The sequence below is a fragment of the Vipera ursinii genome (assembly GCF_947247035.1).
Source record: "Vipera ursinii genome assembly, chromosome: 5".
Lineage (NCBI taxonomy): Eukaryota > Metazoa > Chordata > Lepidosauria > Squamata > Viperidae > Vipera > Vipera ursinii.
In genome coordinates this window covers 61,412,687-61,436,492 of record NC_139518.1, presented here as the reverse complement: position 1 = coordinate 61,436,492, position 23,806 = coordinate 61,412,687, and the positions used below count along the sequence as shown (strand labels likewise).

Genomic DNA, 23,806 nt, shown 5'->3' with positions numbered 1-23,806 from the left:
GTTGTGAAATATGTCTACTTTGGCAACCTTCCACATGTCATAAATCTTTAACTCTTGGAAGGAAAGCTACAATTTCTAAGCAAGCATGCTGTTTATAATGGCACCTCCTTGGCAAAGGCACTGTGTGCTCCAGTCTTATGTTTCTCAGACCACTAGGAGACGAAGGAGGAAGGGAAAAATTAGATAAATCAGATACCAAACTAATCACATACCAAAGCACTTTTCATCTCAGCATTCAAACATGTTGACAGGAAAACCTTTGTTTTTAAGGAATAATATACAATGTGTACACTACCAAGACTTTCTTAAATTTTGCCTTCTTACAATATGTGTAACATTCTTAAATGTATGCATAGGGATTTAAGAATTTTCTATACTACCTTTTTTTATAAAATAAATTTGGGGCATCTTCTCTCGTGGAGATATTGCAACTTTTGAATCCTCAAAACACTTCCAGCTGGATCCAGATTTCACTTTCATTCAAAGAAAGAATCAAGATCCAGCAGAAGTTGCACTGAATGAAGGTAGCTTTCATCGTGTATTTCTCCCCCTCACCCTGCTCGAGGTTTCTGCAAATCTCTGCAAACAGTTTTTAGAGAGAAAGGGAAATGGAAAAATATAGTCTGCTTTCCAATTCCTTCAGGAAGGACTCTCTTGAATGAATTCATGCTTGTGGGTAATCTGGAAACAATCCAGAATTTTTTACTTAGGGAAATACAATATTCTTTCCCCTCTGCAGTATAGTATTACAACGCGGACATTCACAGTATCTCTGTAACATAATTACATTTTGATAGCTCCTTACTCTGAAGTATGGTAAAATAGTTTTTTCTCTTTTTTTAAAAGAAAAACAAACCATCCCACAATTATGCTATCCTCTGTATTAAGAGTTCTTGTACATTATTAATGAAGAAACACACCTTATGGCAAAATGCAGAGGATTATTGTTGCCCTGCCCATTTAGTGAAGCTTTTAGTTTCAAGCTGGATATGAAGCACTACACACATTGCCACAGACATCTTTACTGTTCTTCTTGTCTGCCATCTAAGCTTCTGGATTATAAAGGTAAAGGTTCCCCCGTACATGCGTGCCAGTTGTTTCCAACTCTAGGGGCCGGTGCTCATCTCCGTTTCAAAGCCAAAGAGCCAGCGCTTGTCCGAGGACGTCTCTGTGGTCATGTGGCTGGCATGACTAGATGCCAAAGGCGCACGGAACGCTGTTACCTTTCCACCGTAGTGGTCTCTATTTTTCTACTTGCATTTTTACATGCTTTCGAACTGCTAGGTTGGCAGAAGCTGGGATGAATAACAGGCACTCACTCTGTTACGCGGCACTTGGGATTCGACCCGCCAAACTGCCGACCTTCTGATCGACAAGCTCAGCGTCCTAACCCACTGAGCCACCGCATCTCTTTCTGGATTATAGCTTGCATGAATTCAGTGAATAAAATTCAATGTCTCTGATGACTTTGAACTTTCAATTACCATCTGTATTTTAATGACAGTAATGTCAATGCTGCAAACATTGACATGTTTTCAACTGACAATATAAGAGATAGCCTGTTACTTTAATTGTTTCATTTGGGAGGGAGGAAATCTACCCGGATGTAGTGAGAAAATTGGAAAAGCCCGCGTACAGAATGGGAAGTGAAACCTCATACGTAAAACTAATTGGATAATGTGATTTATGACATGTAGATAAGGGTGGGGATTGTCTGTGTGTTATGATGGGTTTGGGGGGAGGAGATTTCAGATTTTGGCATCCCTCCATGAGTGCCGATGTTTCATTTCATTATTAAGCCTTTTCATATAAACAATGATTGCATTTTGTTTGAACTGTCTGATTTATCGGAACCATGACAAGTAATACAACAGATAGATGCAGGTTCTATATTTCCCCCCTCAACGTAATGATTTATATTTCCCAATGTTTTAAGGTGATATTGGGCAGTATACAAATAAGCAAAATTGATGGGTCCTTGTCATGACATTAAGTAAACCAATTATAAATGAGGAGAAAAACTGAGAAATCACCCACCACACCAGGATGGATGGTCTCATCTTCTTCCTCCTTTAGTGCTTCCTATTTGCTTGTTGATTTTTTTTTTACCTGTTTGTTTTAATAGGATTGACACCAGCACAGATGAGGGGCCTCTTAGGGAATCAAAGGCCTTTTTATCTAAAGATCCAAGGCAAATCCAGATACAGATTGTTTTCCACATAAATGCCAAACAAAGGCAGTTACAATAGGGAAAGCCTATAAAAATCAAAGCTCCAGCCATGGTAAAATGGGAAGATCTAATTAAAAACCATGTTAAGTAAATGTATGCTCAGATGTACATTTTTCTCTGTCTGCCTATCAGTATCCCTCTGCATGAAGTGTATACAGCACTAATGCCTAATATTTGCATTAGGAAGGACACCCATCACTTAAAATTATTTCCTAAAGTAGCTTATGGTATTATCATTAAAATGAGTATCTCATTGGCAGAACAGGGAGATATAAACTGAAACAGCAACTCAACTTATTTTACCTCCCTTAAATAACAGGAGCATGATAAAGCTTAACGCAGCTGACTGCAACATCAATTTCCTAAAAAAGTTAAAAAAAAATTACAGGAGCATCTTACTTATTTTCTGCTCTTTTTCATTTTTCCTTTGTGAGATTTGCCTTTTTAGCTTATTCACCTCCGCTTGGAAAGATTCAACAGTTCGCTCGCTTTTCTCTACATCTATGCATACTGCCTGGGAGAAACACAACAAGGTTATTCGCAGACCTTGCCCACCTCTGCCCACCCCTGCTGCAGAAGAAACTATACCAATTTCCACAAACTGTCTAGTACCAACCCATCTGTCTAGTAATTCTGATTAAACGTCTATTGTACGATTAACGATAAAAAGCACCATAATACAGAGTTCAGGCCTACTGACTGGGAGGTTCTTGCAAAGGCATTGTTGTGATTCAGGGTCAGCCTGTGGGTTCGGCAGTTGGGTTGGACGACTCAGAGGAGGAGGAGGGGGGTGTTGAAGACCTTGCTGAGGGGGTTGAAGATCTTGCTGATGAGAGCCCTCAGCCAGGCCCCTCCCACTTGGTCACCACGGAGACCCAGCTGTGTGAGCCTGACAGCGTGCATGAAGATGACCCACAGCTGGCCCTGTTCAAGGACGCCCGACGCAGGAGGCAGTCAATTAGGAGTAAACAGAGGAAGGCAATGGGGCTCCTCGGAAGGAGGCAGAGAGAAGCCACGCCCTGAACTCTATATAAGGGGAACGTGTGGGAGGGCTGGTTTGCTGAAGGCAACTGCTTGGATAGTTCCTGTTTCTTAAAGCTCCTGTTTCTTGGTTCGTGTCTTGTTTGTTTTTGTAGCTATAAATTTGGCAGGCGTAATTCCAGCCTCTTGCCTTCTTGTAAAAGGGGTTGTCCCTGCCTTTTCTGCAGGGCCGGTAGCAGGCTGGTACAGAACAGGCATCTTGTTAAAAGCAAGCTACACTTCATCAGCTACCTCTTATCGCAAAATATTTCCGAAGTGCATCTCATGGCACAAAGTGGCCATGAGTCAATAGTGAATGAGACCACCACCTTATGCACAGCTGGATAACATTCCACTCATAACGGCTCCATCCATATTTTTAGCACATAATTAGGTGGCTACTTATGGATGTAATAATAGCTGAAATAATTGGAGTCCAATTCAAGGGAAGACAAAGGAACTGGAAACAGGACTTAAAGCTACCAAAATAAAGAGTGGTGCACACTGAAAATGTGATTGATTGGTTTTTGTACGATGCATCCTTTTAAGAACCTTTATGAAATATTTAACGGAAAGAGCTATTATGTATTATACATAGGAGCCCAATCTTGCCAGCTAATCCAAACAAATTCCTGCCCTTGAATGCAGTTATAGAGATTCTGCATTCTGCCCATGGAACTATCACAGATGTAATACACATTATTTTCATTTGACCTTACTGAGCTCTTGGGCAATGGACTTTTAATCTTAAAATAGGTGTTGTTTTAGCTTTAGTTTTTTTATACTGGTACCTATTCTAATAATAGTTTTCTGTTCTTTCAGTCACCTAAAGCATAATTTGCAAATATTAACATTCTAGCTAAAATATATTATAAATATAGGTAGTCCTTGACTTACAGTACAGCAGTTTGTTTAGTGATTGTTCAAAGTTACAATGGCACTGCTTTTCACTTACGACTGTTGCAGCAAACCCATGGTCACGTAATCAAAATTGGCAACTGACTCATATTTATGATGGCTGCAGTGTCCTGGGGACATGTGATCACTTTTTGCGACTTTCTGACCAGCAAAGTCAATGGAGAAACCAGATTCACTTAACAACCATGTTACTAACTTAATTACAGCGATTCACTTAACGGCCGTGACAAGAAAAGTTGTAAAATAGGGCAAAACTCACTTAACAAATGTTTCACTTAGCAACAGAAATTGTGGGCTCAAATTGTGGTCGTAAGTCGAGGACTACCTGTACAAAAGTTTTTTTTATGTATTATTATAGCATAAAAAGTCTGCCACAGTAAAGATTGACAAATTTTAAAATAAAAGGAGTTACCTGTACTTTTTCCTGAAGTGCATTATAAACCTGAAATATAGCCCTGATGTCCTTCATCACTCCATCTTTATCAAAAAAATCAGTACTAAAAATATGAAACATAATGTATTAGAAATAAATTATCATCAGATCTTACTTATTCCCCATTACCCTTAAAGTCATTTTATATTTCTTACATAGTCATGTACAGAATACCAATGCATGAACTGCTGTGGCTGTTTGAAAATCCAATTTATTTATTTATTTTTTGCTCTGCCAGCTTTGATAGTGATAGTGTAGAAGAAATATAGCTTAGAGAAATCTAAATTACACACCAAAGAAGTACGTTCTTCATTTCTCCTCATTCCCATTAATTTACTGTACTGAGAAAAAAATACAACTATAAAAGATATAAAAATCTATATGTTGCAGACACCTGCACATATATTCTATGTAGAGGATACCCTGCCATGTGCCTGCTATGTTTCTTATGCTAACCTTAATCAACACTTTCCTATTCTGCTAGAAACTAGCAATGATATAACAAAGTAGATAATCAAGAAAAGTGCATGTGTATTTAAATCTGTTTATTTCTTAATATGCCAAATTGGCAATGAATAAGTACTGAAACATTGCTTACCCATGTTCTTTAATAACTTTGGTATAGTTTTGAGAAGTATTTGGCACTGAAGAGACCTTATATTCTTGCTGGCTGGTGTTGCCCAGGTTAGGGATAGTAAGTGACACTCTTTGATTATACCTACATTAAAAAAAAGTTCAGATAATTAATAAACACCACAGAAATTCCTGAGATTCTAAACCAAGCAGTAACTCATGTTAACAGAAAATTATTTTTTTAATTTTAGGGAGAAAATGCTACCATTAACTCTATCTATAGCTAGCTAAACAATGTTTAAATTGAATCTGGAGTGACTATCAATTTAACAATTGCCTAGATAGTTGACAACTATTAATCTTCCATTAACTGTACATGCATGCCTTTTGCGATACTACAGGAATGCAAAAAATGGGGTTGCTTTTTCAATATTTAAATTATACCTCCTGGTTAAAAAAAAAAGAATTTTCTTTCTTTTCTCTCAATTAGAGAAATAGGCTACAAGAAAACTATTTCAATTAAAAACAAGGGACAGAAACTCGTAAATCAATTCTATTGATTAAAATGGCGCTCTCACTGTTTTTCAGCTAAAGTTTTAGTTAATCACTTTATTGATTTAATCTTGCAAGTTGTAACCGTATTTACAAGAAAGCGTTATAGAGAACCAAAGTTATTTTCACAACATGCTAGAACAGGGGTCCTCAAACTTGGCCACTTTAAGACTTGTGAACTTCAGCTCCCAGAATTCCCCAGCCATTCTGGGAGTTGAAGTCCACAAGTCTTAAAGTGGCCAAGTTTGAGGACCCCTGTGCTAGTATCTTAGCAATCTATGGGTTAGATTAAGAAATAAGCCTACAGCATAGAAAGATGCATTTGATTACTGAAGTGCTGAATGCAGAAAAGAAATGATCAAACAGACATATAGGAAGATTTGCCAGCAAATAATCTGATAATACAGCAACCTAATGTACAACCGGGAAACAGAGCAGAGTTCATTTAGCCAACACAAACAAACAATCCAAAATGTTTGAAATTAAAATTCTATCCAATACTGTTACTGAAAACTAAGTTCTACAAATGTGTGTTTCATACAGTACCTTAGTCAAGATTCTGCAATTTAACTTTAGAACAATATGACAACTTCCATACAGTAACAAACTTCTGGATATTTTCTCTAATTGAATAATTTTAGTACAGCCACAGGTAAAACTTCGTATTGTCTCAATAGCTTCACAAATTCTGAAAACTGTCCATGTTTACTGAAGCTAATAAGAATTAAAATAAAAAAACCTATTATTATTTAGACTCACATTATGGTGAGATCCAGTCATATGTACAGTATGACTAGGGTAAATTGTATTGATTTCAATAAGTGAAATTTAACATATTTTAAAGCATCAATTTTTGCGTAGTTTTGGTAAGGGAGAAAAATGGAACCACTTTCTGAAGCCTAAATGAGTAGGACAGAAAGAAAACAACTTGCATTTTACCTGAGTATGCAGAAATGAAAAAGGCTTTTTGAAAACTCAACACTAGGGTTAAAATAGGTGTCTAATTCACTTTTTCCTATGGTTAATTATTATTTTATTAATAATACAGTTCAAATAGATCCTTCCCCATATAATAAAAATAATTTACCTTCGATTTGGTCTAAAAAGGACATATTCTAAAGCATGTGTAGAATTATTTGCAGTGGAGATGAAACTGAAGAGAAGGAAGACAAGGTCAGGTACTCCAAGTATGTGTGTCAGCTGTTTATGGATGATGTGTTCTCTATATGACATTTGTTGCTGAGTATTCCTTCTAAATCTATACCACCCAATAACATTCTGCAATAAAAAAATGAGTTATGTTTCATTATTTAGACACAACTGTTCAGCAGCATCATGGCCATTCTAAGGGGTCATTCTAACCTGGGACAACAGGTGGAGGAACCTATTCCAGAGTAAGGAGGTTGTTATTAAGAAGGCTTGCTTCTGAGCACCCATCCCAAAAGGGGGGGGGGTTAAAAGCCCACCCAGTCCACAGAAAGTAATGGGTGGGTGGGAAGATTCTACTGAGATCAGACAGATGCAAAGATATTAGGTATTTGAGTCATGGACAGTGGTTGAATTGGACATGTAAACCAACTGGCAACCAGTAAGGCCCCTATGTTACTATTCATTTGCTACATCAGAGTTGTCTGGTCAGAAAGGGCCTACTATTTTTAGAGGCTCTACCTTCCAAATCATCCTTGAGGAAAGCCTCATAGTGAGCAAACTACAGTGATCCAACAAAACGCTGAGGGCTTAGATAATTGTTGCTAGAGAAAAGGCTGGAATTGCCACACAAGCCATAGGTGGGTAAGGAAACTCTTAGTGAAATCTTCCATTTGCTGATCCAGCATGAGCTTCTAGTCCAAAGTTCTCTACCGTGAGCCACAACACACAGATATTACATTATCCCATAGCATCCAGATAAAGATTTTAAATGAACCTATTTGTCATGTAATTTTTATAAACCCTCATGCTATGACATGAAATGAATGAACCTGTTAGGATTTAAATTCAATAGTTGTACAACTGATTGAACTACCGTATGAAATTTTATTATTCATATGACAGAAAGCTATTTACAATGGCCGGTGTATTAAAAACATTAGCAAATAGAAGCCTCAAGTAAACACGTTCAGCCTTTACTATACATTTCACAGACTAACACATTTTATTACATTTTCTGTCAGAAACTGTCTTTGGGAGCCTAGAGAACAATCAGGCAAGAGAAGGGGGTGCCCCTAAGGACTTAAGGGTCAGAGAAAGAAATTTAGCACCCGTCCTAGTTGATCAGATGATTAAAAGTCGCGGTGGGAAGTTTATACTTTCTGACTTGCAAGATTCTGTTAACGTAACCTTACGATAAAGTAGATTTAGCTCACTAGATGTACTCCCATTGGATTTACTTGGGAAGGCTGACAGAAACCAGCTTGTCTCTGGACTATTACTTTAAAAAGATGTCCAAGAAATAACAGAATTGTTTTTTAAAAAAAAATAAATAAATAAGTAAAATAAAATCTGCAACAGGAATTTATTCCAAATATATACATGCATGCAAACTGTATATGAAAAATTCTGTTTGAAGCTGAAGCAATAATATAATTAAAGATGATTGCCTGTGAAGCATTTGTAACTGTCAATTTGAAACACTTTGTTTATTTAATGTCATTTTTCAGTGACTCTCAGCAAAAACACATTCAAAGGCAAATTAACACTGAAATGAATTTTTCTATACAATAATCACAGAGCAAAATCTATATTAACATCCCGAGCAAAATATGAATTCATACTGCTTGATCTAATCTGAATGCAACAAAATGCTTTAAGTGCATTCAGAGAGGAGACTCTTCTAGCCTGTCTTGAAGGCTTTAAAGGCTCTCATAACTCTAGTTTAGAATAAGACAGGGCCTACTGAGATGTGACCAGGGCAGCAGCTCTTTTGAGGCTCCTAATCACAAAAGGTGTTTGCTTCCTTAACGATAAATGTTACTAGACAACCCATGATCTGTTGGGCCATCATTTCAGAGATATTTCCTTACCTAGACAGAGAAAGAGAATGATCATGAGTTGACAAAAAATCAGCAAGAACAGGCACAACTTCTGATTTCCTGTCAGCCTCCCCACTGAATTTCCTTATGGGAAGCTGGCAATCAGCATCAGGATCCATCCTTCCTTCCTTCCTTTAGCCTCATTCATTATAACCATCTAGAGTAAGCTACATCAGTTAAGTGATTTGTTCATAAGCTATCGCTATGTCTCATTCTTCAGCAACGGAAAAATGGGGAAAAGAAATATATTTTTAAATATGTCACTACTATCACGGGGGGGGGGAGAGGATGAAATTACGCAATATGTGTTTGCAGTGCTCTTTAGATATATAAACTCACTTTTTTTAAAAAAAAAATCCCATTTATATCCCGCCCTTCTCTGAAGACTCAGGGCGGCTTACAATCTAAAGCACAAATCAATGTGCTTAGCAATAGCCTTCATTCTATGTATATGCCTGCTTATTAGGGCTTTCACACACACCCCAAGCGGCATTATTACAAAGTCAGCTTAATTGCCCCCAACAATCTGGGTCCTCATTTTACCTACCTGGGAAGGATGGAAGGCTGAGTCAACCTTGAGCCTGGTGGGATGCGAACCTGCACTAATTGCAGGCAGCTGGTGTTACTTAAGGAGGCATTAGCCCACTGCTCCACCAAGGCACTTGAAGTACAAAACTTTGCCAAGGTGTAAAATCTTAGAGAGGTTCCGGGAAAGACTTTGAGACCTTCACCCTTCTACCTGGTAAGCTCCAGGAACTTAATACGGAAGCATACCATACTAAAGAAACCCTTATATTTCAGGAACTAGACACTTATGGGCACAAACTGACGTCTATTTTTGGCAAGAATCCAAAAGTCTCTAGGGAAAAAAAAATGAATTTGTACTCTATTTTCAAGTAGCAGAATGAAAGACGGTGTGTTTTCAGTACCCTGCCTGACTATAGTCCCTAGGTTATCTTGTAATGGTTTAACTCGGAAGAGAAGGAGAATGAATGCTGAGCCATTCAAGAAAATATAACTGAGGTCTGGGAAAACGCAAAATGTGATAAAAAAAAAACCTTTGCTTTGATTGTGTTAGGTACAGTATGCAGCTGTTTAAATTTTCAATTTTTTCTGTATAAACATGTGATTTGTTTTCCACACAAATCCTAAAACTAAACAAAGAGAACTCAATTGAAGAAATGAGTCAGAAAAGTTCATTTATTCACTGAGGAAAATGATCCAAAGTTACATATTTGTCTTTTATTAGTTTATCTACCACTATTGTATAAGTTGAAATCAGTAAAAACTTTCATCTGATTTGATGCTGCAGGCAATTTTACTCGTATTCTTTTTGACTGAAATAAACTGTTCATTTGTAATTGAGTTTTAATTTAAAAAAAACTTTGAAAAATAATTGACTTGTTTCTATGCTTAGATAATTATGTTCTGAAATGGAACCTCTTCAACCACTCAGATAAAAATCAAAAGAACAATGGTCCATAAATTACATGACTTTTACTATTTATATGCTAATGTACAGAGTATGGGAAATAAACAAATGGGCAGTTAGTATCAAAGACAAATATGATTTATTAGGTATAATGGCAGTCTGGAAGAACGACTCCCATGACTAGAATGAGGTAATTAAAGGATACAATTTAATTAGTTGAGGAAACAATACGTGCCACAAAAAAGGAGGAGAAATTGTACCACATATTACCATGCTCTCAGAATCCCAAATGTAGGAAGCATTTGTGATATAATAAGGAAATGAATAAAAAATGCAATATTATTGTTGATGTCTAATATCATCTTTCATCCCAATAGATGCAGATCACACTCTCAAAAATCAAACTGCACATTATTCAAAGTGGCAGGAAGCTACAGTGAAAGGAGACTTGAGTTAACATATGTCTCTGCAGCACATGACCCTTACAGGAAATTCCCTATTTGTCCTGCTGATTACTTCCTACTTTACATGTGAATGGAAATCACAAAAGGATCAGCTAACAATGACTTGATACTAACCAATATAGTATACTTAACCGAGGAAGTGGACATACAAGAACTTTGAAGGAAAGTGTTGCATAACGCTGGAGTTTTTGATTTTAAAATAAAAGTGAGTATATTGAAATATGTATGTTGAGCTTTAAAAAATAAGGTTAATGCATTCGGTAAATGGGAGCCTGGAACAGGAGAAGATAATAGGAAGAGATGCTAAAAATGGATTGGACTTCTTAAGAAGAGATATTAAAAGCACAAATGCAAACAATGCCTGCAGGGAAGAACAAGGTCAGCAGAAGACCCAACTGAAAAAACAACAAAAAGTACAGGCAACTAGCTCAGAACTATAAAGCTGGTGTTAGTAATCCCGAAGGTGCTTTTCCAACAGGCAACTGGACTTTTTTGTTTTTTTTCCTTGAAAACATTTTGCTTTCTCATCCAAGAAGCTTCTTCTGTTCATCTGAAGAACTGGTCAGAAGCAAAACATTTTCAAGCAAAAAAATCAAGAGAAAGCACCTTCGGATCAACCATGACTTGGATGATTGAGAATCTCCATAGACATCTGGTGTTAAAGCAGAAGTTCAGAATGAATCAAGTTTAAGGGCAGATGTTTAAAGTAATTTTTAAAAATGCCTTCTGTATAAAGGTTTAAAATAAAAGGCTTAGTATTAGGGTTAAGCCCTAACCAGTGCACACAAGACTCAGTACACCAGATCCTTATCTCTGTTTTCAATATATGAGAAACAGAAAATCAGCAAGTTACAGACCAGTCAAATCTAATACTTAAAAGAATTCCATAGAAGGCAATAAAAAGATCAGCCTGTAAGCAAATTGAAAATGATGAGATAAGTATCAGAAATGAGTGTGGATTTGTCGTGAACAAATCTTGCCCTATTATGCTTAATACATAGTACATCTTGATGTCAAACATCTGACTAAATACCACATAGTTAAGTGTGGGCTGGATTGCAAGATAATTAAATCAAAATCAAATATATTCAATGTACTCAGAAATTGGGAATACACACTAAGTGCCCAAGGATCAGTCCTAGGTTGCCCTTAATATTACTAATGATTTTGATGAAGAACCAAAAGGAATAATTATCATATTTGCTGATGATACAAAATGAATCGCTACTACCTTAACCAAAAGAAATAAAATTAGAAATGATCTTGATAAAAAAGAGAAATGTGATGAAAGTAATAATTACATTTTATAACTCTAAATGCAAAGCGCTTCACTAGCAATATGATGTGATTGCTAAAAAAGATAAATGCTATCTATTTAGCATCTATAGCATCTATTCACTGGAAGTAATAGTTCTGTTAGTAGTAGAGGACAGGAAGTAGTAGAGAACAGGAAGGCCTGGAGGAACGTTGTCCATGGGGTCGCGATGGGTCGGACACGACTTTGCAGCTAACAACAATAGTTCTGTATTATTCTGCTTTGGTAAATCACCATCTTATGTACTATTTTGGATGCACAACTTAAGGAAGAATTCAGAGAAACTGGAGCAGATTCAGAGAAAGGCAAGAATGATCCTGGAAACTAGAAATTAAGTAATGTGAAGAGAAATTGGGTATATTTTGCCTTAAGAATAGTTGGATGAAAGAGAGATGACAGCATTCTTCAAATGATTGAAAGGATTTAACAAAGAAGTCAACCTGTGCTCATACAGGAGTTGGGGATAGAGTAATAGATTTAGGATATGGGAAAGCAGATCCCAATTAAGTATTAGAAAAAAAATTCCTGGGTGCTGTTTAACAGTAAAACCTATTATGAAGACAGGTGGTAGCTTTCCCTTTACTGTATATATTCAAATAACAACTTAAACAGCCACAGCTCATTGATGCTTTAATTCTTGCAGAGCTGGGGATTGGCATCATAAGGTAGACTAGATCAGGAAATTAATTCTAGACTTACATTTTACTGAAATAGGCCAGTAACAGAATCTTTCAAGTCTGCCTGTTATTGTCTTAACGGCTTCTGGATGGTTACTACAAGATCATCGACATCATAGCTCCCTATAGTTGGACACCCTGAAATGGCTCTTTTCAATTTTGTAACTCCACAATGATTTTATTCATTTATCAGATTTAGATGGTCACCTAACTGAAACAACTGAGATGCTTGGCAGCATATAACCCACAACAAGCAAACAATAATGAATCAATATAGTTAAAAGCAGCAGTAAAAATCAATAGGCACTTGGGAAATCCAGTTGACTTTATAGCCTTCCAGAAATTTGACCCCAAGGGAAGGACATTATAAAAATCTTTCAGAAGAGTTGGAGCCAACTATATATTTTACTTATTAAATTTAGAAACGTCTCATTTCTCTAATAGAGTCTATGGCATATGCATATATACGTGTTTCATTTCAGAGGCAGGTATTACAGTGGAAAAGGCAAGCCTCTTGGGTCCTGCCGGAAGACATTGCTTCAAGGAAGGGACCCAAACTATGCTCATCCTAATAGAGCATGTGGGAAAACCAGAGATCACGGGGATTGATTTTATGAAAAGTAAATAAAATTGGGTGGAATGAATTCCAAAGATGTAATTAGGTCTTTAGTCTGATGCTTAGTTTGTTTATATCACATTATCCTCCCATTTGGGAGGCATTTTTATCTACATGTATCATCCTACAGTTTTTTTGAAGAGTATACTGGTAATCTATCAGTTATGACTCTAATGGACCCTACCCAACACAGTTGTCATTTATGATGGTCAAAAATCAGGTCACCCACATGCCTGACCTGATTTAATGGCCTTTTTGGTGGTCATTAAGCAAATGCTATAGTCATTAAGTGAATCAATGCTTCATTATGGGTCAGTTTTGCTGAAAACTGGAAATAAATACCCCTTTTTTTGCAAAGCCATGTAAAATATAGTTGTGTGACTGTGGGACACTGAAAGAGGCCATAAACATGACCAAAATGTTTAGCATCCAAAGTGCAGTCACATGATTAAGGAGGGGTAAGGCCACCATCAGAATGTCAAATTTGGGTTATAAGTACCTTTGGGAGGATCTGGCATAACTTCAAATGGTCCTAAATGACCAGTTGTAAGTCAAGGACTACCACTATTGGAATATTTTGGAAATGTTCAGTTTAAAGTCACTCCTTCTAAGAACTATAATTAACTTTTCCTTCTTATAAAGGACAATAAATATGAATGCAAATGGACCTGAAGATATGTAAGCTTACTTTTCTTCGATTTTTAAGAATTCTGTCCAAATTCTCTTCATTGACTTTGCCTGAATAATCATAAAAACTTAAAAAAAGGAAAAAGAAAACAGAAGTTTAGATTATACATTTAATCATAGCAAAGTGTTGTGAAGCAAAATATATAGATGTGGAATAAACTATTCCTCACTAATTCCTCTATGTTCCAAGCTGTACAGAGGTTTATGCAATAGTTAAAAACGTTGCGGAAGACATGCCCTCATTTAAAAAAATACTTTTACTTAGAACATTCAGCAGAATTCCACAGCAATACATATAGTAAACAAATAACGTATGATAGAAATGCTCTGATCAAAAAGAAAAAAATGAACTTAGGAGATCAAGCAACTCTTGATACATGTGGAGCACTGGAAAACATTCCTGCCTCCAATAACTTCTGTTCACATGATACAAATTGTTTCTTGAATCAGAGAAATGTAAGTAGGTATATTACTAGGAAAAAATCCCAGTTTAATAGAGCATGTTTTTAACAATTTTTCCCCATTTCAGCTTGCAACATATATACACTTAATATGCAAAGCATTATATTAATAATATTATGATTATGGCCTCTATGCAAAGTAATGAAGGATTATTTATTTTACACAACACCTGTTTAATTAATTGAAAATGTCCCAGCTAAACAATGTGTTATTCTTCTATTTTTCTATACCGCACAGTATAAATAAGGTCTCAGAAAATAATTCATTGGGTATTTCTGAGGGTTTTTTAAATAAGCTTTTTAAAGTAAATGAATTTAGAGATAATTTTTTTATTAATGCAGTGTAATATTTAATAAAAGAACAGATGAAACATCATAATTATACATTCTCTGAATTCACATTATATTTTAGGTTGTATCTTTTTTATTAATTAAATAATTATTTTTCAGTTTTTATACCCCATTCTTATGGGCAGGTTACAGCACTAGAAAAATTATAAAAACAACACCCACCCACCCCAAATAAATAAACCAACCAATTTTCCTTCAAATAACAATTAACAGAACTTTGGATTGAATGTCTTTCAAAATAAAACTTCAAAGGTCTTAGTTATTTATTTATATTTACCTTTAAAATTTAAAACGCCGCCCCACTCTACAACTTTGAATGGTATACAATAAAAAGTCATACAGTACAGGGTTTTTTTTGTTGTTTTTTTTTAAAAACATCTCAAACAGTAGAAGGAAAATAACCATTTAAGATAATCAAACACATAGATGGAGAAACAGCCGGGGTTTCAGAGAACTTTGAAGCTGAGTTGGGGGCTGAATAGATGTCTTGGCACGATGTTCCTAAGTGCAAGTACTGTATGTAACAGAGAGATCTTCTGTGTATCATGAAGAAGGGGCTTTAAGAATCTTTCTGGACAAGGAGATTCAAAGTGTAGAAGCTGCAGTTGCCATTTAAAGTCAAGGGCAACTACCAATCCTTACAAGCGGTCCACTAAGGTACCATGATCAATGGTATTGAAGGGCACCAAAAGGGCTAACAGAACCAAGAGAGGTATCCTTTACCCAGGTCCTGATGAAAGTCATCCACCAGAGAACCAATATTATTTAATCTCGATCATGAGTCTGAATTCTGATGGCAAGGATCGAGCTGCCACCCCTTTCTCAATAACCAAACAGAAAACCAAACAGACAGGAAGAAGTTATCAAAAATTGCTGGATCCAGGGCTACGTCAAGTAAGGGATCATAACTACCTCCCTTAAGCTGGGCAATAGGACTTTATCCTTCAGAGAACTATTCACAATTTCTCTGATCCACCAACTCATGCCTGCCTAGCTATATGAAAGAGCCAGGAAGAGCACATATCAGACGAGAGCTGATTAAATTCATATTATCCAATTCCTTGGGTACAAAAAGCTTATGAGAATCCAGGTAACTTCAGAAGGTATAGCCCTGCTTAGCATACTACAGGGAAGATGGGCGGCAGAAAAATTTAATAAAATAAATTAATTGGCAGCTCCTGATCTCTAATAACATATGGAATTTTATTTATTATTATGATAGTTCACCTGTGTGATAAAGTCTCAAAACAAATCATTTTACTCCCACAATAAGAACTCTGAGAAATTGAGGAGAATTAATTACTGGTCCAAAATTATCTACTGAATACTGTAGTTGAATGAACACCTACCGTAGGTCTCCTGAATTCCATTCAGATGCTTGACCCGCTATGCTACACTGATTCTTAATGTTGGATTTAGCCCAACAACAACAACAACTGGTAAATGGGAAAAAAGTATGTGATAAAAGTAACCTACCTAAACAGTTTGGAACAAGGCTCATGATTATGGATTTCTGGAAAAAGAAAACAACACAATTGTATTACTCTAAGGAGACAGACACGCTCTAAAGATAATTTAAAACATTATATTCCTAGCCTACATAAGATAGCTCCAGGTTCTCACAATCAGCAAATATTTCATTTTTCACAGGACATATCAGGAGTTCACATTTATTAATAATTCCTGAGGAACATAACTCTGCAAGTTTGCAACTCTGGCAAACTTAATCACTTCTCAAAATGAATGTATTAAGTAAAGACTTCATTGATATTGCACGCCCACAAAAGTTTCTACAACTAATTATTTAAATGAGTGGATCACTGTGGAAATAGAACATGATTATCTAAAGATGATCAAGCAAAGTAGATTTGTTGCCAAATCTTCAATGCAATGTATTTGCTTTAAGAACCGATTCATATTTTCAAATTACGGTATCTGTCAGAATGTCCCACTTAGGGCAGATATGGAGCAGAACCATCTCTACAAAAGACCACCTCCTGAAGTTGAAAGCACAACTGCTAGGATTATGTGAACTGCTGAACCTGCCAACAATAACAAGTAAATTTAAAACAGAACGGGGGTAGGTAGAGCCAGAAGAACCACAGTTGCTGAGAAGCTGTTCTTTCCTCCATCAGGAGAACTAAGCCAACATTTTATAGCTCTAAACCTTCCATCAAACATGGCCTTTCTGAAAATCTCTTTATAACAACATGGCATCTCTTAAGTCTTTGTCTCCAAAAATATGGCAAAAGCCTTTACAAAATACAAACATTTCCGACTCAGTTTTAAACAAAGCTGGATAAGAGAGGCACTGACATTCCTCCTTTTCACTCCACTAAGTCAAAATAATCACTTTCAAAATTTAATGTTCACTGCACCATGGATCTGTTAAACTGGAATAAATTGTCTGTACTTAAGTATGCACAGTCATATTCATGACTCTGCATATGTTAAAATCAGAGAACATATAAACCATACTCAGCAAGATAAATCAAATAACACTGCTTGTCTCCTGCCAAAATACTTTCTAGACTCACATTAACTCTGGACTCTGTAATCAGAGTATCCATAATCAAATTTTTAAATGTGCGAGCTATCTAAAGTCCCTTATGCAAGATGGGCAGATATACAAATTGAACAAATAAGCAAGCAAATATGCAATATAATACAATATTACATTGTATTACAATGCAATACAATATTACATTGTATTGTTAGAGAGAAATTTAATAACACTTACCAATTACTTGGAGAAATTCTGTGTTGCTAATCTGAGAGTCACTAATACTGAATGTCTCCTCTTGTCTTACCTCTCCTAATAAAAATCCTTCCTGTAAAAAGAAAAATATTTTGATTAAAGGTAGAAAAATAAAAGCTGAATTTATTTGTTTTCCCTTATGATGCACTTTTCATAGCTTCACACAATTAAAAATGGCATTTACCTTTGTTTCCCCCAAAAATTTAACATCAGAGCAGTAGGAATTAATATAAAAGTTAAAAGGCATAAATCGGCAGTCCGAGGTCCATTCGCTTTGGGGTGGACATAATTCAGTCTATCCAAGTATGAAAAAAACTGTGAGGTGAGATGATTCTCTAGTCTAAACCTCACATTCTGAAAAATTAACGGACTGCCAAGAGCAGATGTTGAAAGTGTGTGAAACCCCATTATATAGTATAACGCTGGATGTAACCTCCAATAGAATCCCAATAGTTTCCAACAGAGTTTAAATATAAAAGTTTGGCACATAGATTTTATTCATTTTTAAAGATACAAAACTTGTACTATTTGTTGTTTGTGGAGCTAAACATCCATGCACAATTTAATGACCCCAATTGCACTTAAAATAAAGAAAAAATCTACATAGAGATAAAAGCAAGTTTGAAAATTAGATGTATTCTGTTCCCATGTAACCATAAGTTAAAAAGCAAACCACACAATGAATACAGGCAGGATCATGGTGCAACTAAGACATACAAGCATGTAAATGCAAACTTCTATAAATTACTTGCTGTTGGTTTACTTACGGACAAATAAAGCTAGCATTGCACTCCCAAACTGATATAGCAATGCCATTTTTTCGTGGTAATAAGATTTTCAAATCTGTTATTATCGATATATTACTTTAATATATGAAATCCTTTTAAACTATACTATACGGGTTATAACACTGGTGACTTATTACCATCTAAGATGGCAATGCTTATTGATTGAGTTTGGTCAAATGTTTTTCAAAAAAGTGGAAAAACCATTAAATTTCATTTCTCATATTTTTTTAAGAAATGCAAAACTTTAACAAAAGAAATCTATTAATTATTAAATTAATGAAAACAATGGCAAACCAATGCACATCTTTATTTGCATCAATGTTGTTTAAAAGTATGAAGCATACCAGCAACTGAAAGCATCTTAGAAAACATCCTTAAATATTAATTTCTTTACAGATTTGTTCTCTATTGTTTCACACAAAAATAATCTCAAATAGTTCACATGCAGTCAGATTCGTATATATTGGGACAATGATGGTTTTTTTGGCATTTGGCCTCTACACACCACTTTTAAAATGAATTGAATTTGAAATGAAACACACAAGATGGGAGCGAATCAATGACCTTCAGCTTTAAGGGGTTTGCAAAAATGACATTAATTATTGAGGAATTACACACATTTTAATACACACAGCCCCCTTTTTGGTGGCTTATAAATAATGGGACAAATGGCTGACAAGCAGTTGAACAGGCCAGGTGTGGCCTGTTCCCTCGTTAATCCATGACAAATCAATAAAAATAAAGCTGAGGAGTTGGTTCTGAGAGTTACACTTGCATTTGGCAGCTGTTCACCGAAAAATTCATCACGAAGTCTAAAGAAGTGTCCATGCAAGTGAAAGAGTACATCACTAGGCTGAAAAAACAAATTAAATCCACTATACAATTAGCAAAAACATTGGGAGTGGCTAAAAGAACAGTCTGGAACATTTTTAAAAAGAATTAAGAACCTGGCAGGCTTAGCGACACCAAAAGGCCTGGTAGACCACAGAAGACAACTAAAGTGGAGAACCGCAGAATTTTGTTATTGGTGAAGAAAATCCTTTGACAACATCGAGCCATGTCAAGAACACTGTTGAGGTAGGAGATTCACTGTCAAAGTCTACAGTCAACAGACAGCTTCATGAATGTAAATACACAGGCTTTACAACAACACACTGTTTTAAATAAAAAAATCAAAATCATTCATGTGACCAAGCAGGAGAAGACCCTAATTCTTACAGAAAAGCATATGGAACAGCAACACACAGATATAAGTTTGAAAATATATTTGGCCAGAATCTGCGTATGACAGTAAGTTCTCACATTAGCTGTTTTAATGGCTAATTTGACCTATCTAATTCTAAACCATCATTCATTATATCTTGCTTATCTAAAAATTATCTGCATTAACAAACCTTACCTTCCCAGTAAACCAAGAAGAAAACTGTATTCTTCTAGCTAGCAGTACTACAATACAAATTTGGCAGGTGAGGCTTCCAAGCAATACAGCTAAATTATAATTTGCAACTCTCCAGAGGATAAACATAATTTCTTTCTGTTGTCAACTAGTATTTTTGTCAAGTGGAATACAGAAAACATCATTCATCAGTGTGTACTTTAGCTTCAAGCAGAATTATCATTCTTCTCCCATGACTTTTCCCTAAACAGAATTCTCTTCATTAACAATGTAAGAAAGTTACATCCTATATATTCCAGATATTTGAAACAGATGAGGATCTAAAATTTAAAATATTTCGTTGGAATGTGAACAGCTGTGTTGTAGGACACTCCTTCAAAAACAACAGTTTAGGAAAGCATGGCGGACACTCATAAAATGAAAGAAATCTGTAAAAACTCATAACAGCCTTACAGCAATATAACTATGTAGTGTCATGACATCTGATACAAGTAGATAAATGCAATTATTTGCATGATTACAGCCATTCTGTTTCTGCAATACAGTTAATGTGAGCATGGTTTAAACCTTTATTTTTCCAGTAATTAAACTGCCATAGTAATCTAAATTTTATTAATTTTTTATGCTGCCCACCTCCCCTTTAAGGTGACTCTGAGTGGCTTACAAAACAATCTGAGGGTATATTCATCTTCACACAGCCAAGTATCTCTCTTTAGTGACATTCCCCAAATGAAGAAAAACTTTTTTCTGGGCAAGGCATACTATTTTGCCTTTAGCAATACTAAAGGGAAGATATTCTAAAATTCCATTTGACAAACATTTTTGCGTGTGGAACTGTTGATGAAGACAGTCCAGCACACGTTATTTTACTGTACTGTATTCTATAGGGATATTCATAATGCCCATATCCTGCCTTTTTTAGTCTGGGAGATTTGACAATACTTGTATTTTTCTTCTTTTTCCAGATTGTTCAAAACCCAGATTGCAGCAAAATACTGTGCAGCAATTGTGAAAGTCATATATATATTTTCTCTCTCTCCCCCCTTTCTAGGTCATAAATCATGAAACATAAAAAATATGTATCTAATTTATAGAGCCACCCATCTCATGAGCAAGTGATTCTGGGTGGCAAGCAACAAATTATGGAATTTGTCTACCACCTGAAATCCTAAAGACTCTAAGCACTTTACAGAACTCAACGTATAAAAGCTCATACACTAATTAAAATAAGCAATCCAGTTAAGTTTCCATTTAAAACAATGCTAAAAGTATTTTTAACTTTACTGAATGTGATGATGATGCTTATAATTAATCCCTGAAGGAAACCTATGCGTTCACCTGCTTCTAGGAGGCCATGAGGGTAGGAGCTATCTTTGGTTCAGGGGACAACATATTTCCAAGGAAGAAAGCTTTTAAAACAGTGGTATCAAACTCAATTTCATTGAGGGCCGCATCAGCATTGGTTATCCTTGGGGGGGTTGGATGGGTGTGGCCAGGCTGGGCGTGGCCTACTGGTTGGGCATGGCTGGAGTGCGTGTGGCCTACTGGGTGCGCATGGCCAGCTCTACATTGTTTGTGTCAAGGGTGCCTATGGGGGCCTGGGCAAGAGTGGGACAGATCTGAGAGTCTCTGGCAGAAGATGGGACCGGGGCAAGTGCCAAGGCATGGTCCACTGGAGGAGCCTCACTGTTCCTCTCAGACCATGCGGGGGGGGGGGGCTGAACGGTGGTGCAGAGGTCAAATGCCCAGCCCAGCCCTCAAGCACCCACAACACTAAGCCCAGCCCCACTTCCCTAAGGGGGCACCCAGCTGCTGTGCTTGCTCTCCTTAGCCAGGTTGCTCATGATGGGTACGAGGGCAACACCAAGAGGGAGGCCCACTTCCTCTCCGTGTGAGGAGACCTGGCTTCCAAAGCTTCCTTAGCAATAGGATGGGAGACCCCCCAGGATAGGCCAGGAGGAGGGGGCAAAGGAATGGTGAAAGGGCAGCAAGGCAGGACTAAGGCAGGACTTCCCTCAGATCCTCCCTTCCTTCCTTCCTAAGAACAGAGTGGTGGGAAAATAGTTGAGATGAGGGAGGGAGAAAAACAGGCAAGAAATGCAGCTGGGGAAGTGTCATCCTTCATGAGGAATGAAGAAATGCACCATCACCTGGAAGTGGCAAGCACATGGCCCTCGCCTACTTCACATATCCGGCTTGGTGGGCTCTGGGGGAGGGGATGCCATGAGCAGTGTGAGAGTCGATGTTACCTGTGCAACGCTGCCCAACCCCTACCCTGCCCGAAGTAGGCAAGGCCATGTGCTGGCCATATCCAGGCGACGGTGCATTTCTTCATTCCTCATGAAGGGTGATACCTCCCCAGCGTGCACCCAGGGGGCAGTACCAACATGGCAGGGGCTGGTCCCTCACTGTTTCCAGATAGCCTTGTGCAGCTAAGACTGAATGTATTTCAGAATAGATGACCATCAGAAAATTGTACATTGGCTCCTGGCCGGCCTGGGCAGCGGGGGCCATTCCCTCACTGTTTCCAGGATGCCTTCACGGGCCCCATTAAACCACTTCGCGGGCCGGATCTGGCCCCTGGGCCTTGAGTTTGACATGTCTGTTTTAAAAAGAGCACCTGTTGTTGCCCTCCCAACTCCCAAACTCTCTGATAAATGAGGACTCAAGAGCAGGCACTCTGTCAGTTTCCCAAGTAGACCAGAGAGGAAACACACGATGAACTAATTCTGCTTTATTATAAGGATACATTAACAGAAGCTTACAAGTCTGAAAGTACAACCTCGCCATTTTTTCCCCACCTGGTAACTTAGGGTGGATCCTTTCTAAGTTTCTTTCACTGTCTGTTGCTCAGTGGTGGGCTCCTACACCTTTTATCTGATTGTCCCCTTGGCAACATCCCCCCCCCTTCCAGATCATTCCATTCCATTGCATGCATCTTGTTTGGACGAACAGAAAGTGATGGGGAAAAGGAATCCCTAAGATAGCCAGAACCAGAACCATATAGGTTCAGCTAAAGCAAGCAGACATTTGTTTGGCAATAGCAATATAGGACGATGCTGGAGGCAGGTGATCACTTTAAAGACAACAACAAAGCCATTGTCTGAAGGACCGGAATAGAGACAGAATAACCTGGGCAACCCCCCCACCCACCCCCCAAAAACCCTCTACATAGTTGCTAAGAGTTGACACTCACTTGATGGCACATAAATAAAAACTGATTTGAACTGAACCTGGAAATCTACTGGGGATCAGCACGCATGCCATTGTGTCCTGGACTATAGTAATTAAAGTTTCCAGGTGGGTCTTCAACAGCAGACACAAATAAAGACCTAAATGAATCAACATGACAACAGACATGAGTGACTATCAGTTAAGGTTGCCACCTGTATAGTAAAAGCAACGAACCTCCTAGACTAGGGGTGTCAAACTCACATCACGTGATGTGTCGTGATGTATTGTTACTTTTTTTTCATTGCCGGCAATGGGGTGGGTGCGGTTTTGGCATGACGCATCCGGCCCATGGGCCGGCAGTTTGATACCCCTGTCCTAGACCCAGTCTATGCTTATTCTTCAAGCAAGAACTTTGAATCTAGAAGGAATCTCCAAATTATGACCCTGCTCTTTCTGGGGAAAGGCAGCCCCATCAAGACTCAAAATTGTTCGCTGGGCCCAAAGTAGACCCAGGCACATCTGGAGATTTTCTGCACATTGATGATACCTCAGTCTGAATTGATAGATGATGTTAAAGTTAAATAGGACTGGGAAAGAAATGAACTCTGAGGCATTGCATATCAAAAGGCCTATGAGTCTAACCCTCTCCCTACAGTGATTCCCAACAACTATATGGAACCACCTCGTCAGTTAGGAATAGAATGATCGTAATACTGCGCCTCCAATTTCCAGTCATGATCTGGAAGGATATTGTGATTGACAGTACTGAAAGGTGCCAAGAAATCTAGGAGGCCAAAGAGGCCAAACACTGTTTCGTGGGCTTCTACCTCACGAAAGGGAATAGAGCAGTACAGATAGTCCTCAGCTTACAATTGCAATTGAGCCCAAAGTTTTGTTTGCTAAGTGAGACAATCATGAAGTGAATTTTGACT

General features: G+C 37.4%; 1 protein-coding gene across 1 annotated transcript in view; it reads right to left on the bottom strand.

Annotated features, from left to right (window-relative positions):
• ABRAXAS2 (abraxas 2, BRISC complex subunit) overlaps positions 1 to 23,806 on the bottom strand; it is a 29,378-nt gene that overhangs the window by 2,948 nt on the left and 2,624 nt on the right. The window contains exons 2-8 of the mRNA XM_083364528.1: positions 17,499 to 17,589; positions 16,235 to 16,271; positions 13,948 to 14,014; positions 6,814 to 7,004; positions 5,200 to 5,319; positions 4,581 to 4,665; positions 2,630 to 2,744 (exon numbers count right to left, since the gene is read on the bottom strand). Coding sequence (XP_083220654.1) covers positions 2,630 to 2,744; positions 4,581 to 4,665; positions 5,200 to 5,319; positions 6,814 to 7,004; positions 13,948 to 14,014; positions 16,235 to 16,271; positions 17,499 to 17,589 — 706 coding nt within the window. The remainder of the gene's footprint in view (positions 1 to 2,629; positions 2,745 to 4,580; positions 4,666 to 5,199; positions 5,320 to 6,813; positions 7,005 to 13,947; positions 14,015 to 16,234; positions 16,272 to 17,498; positions 17,590 to 23,806) is intronic.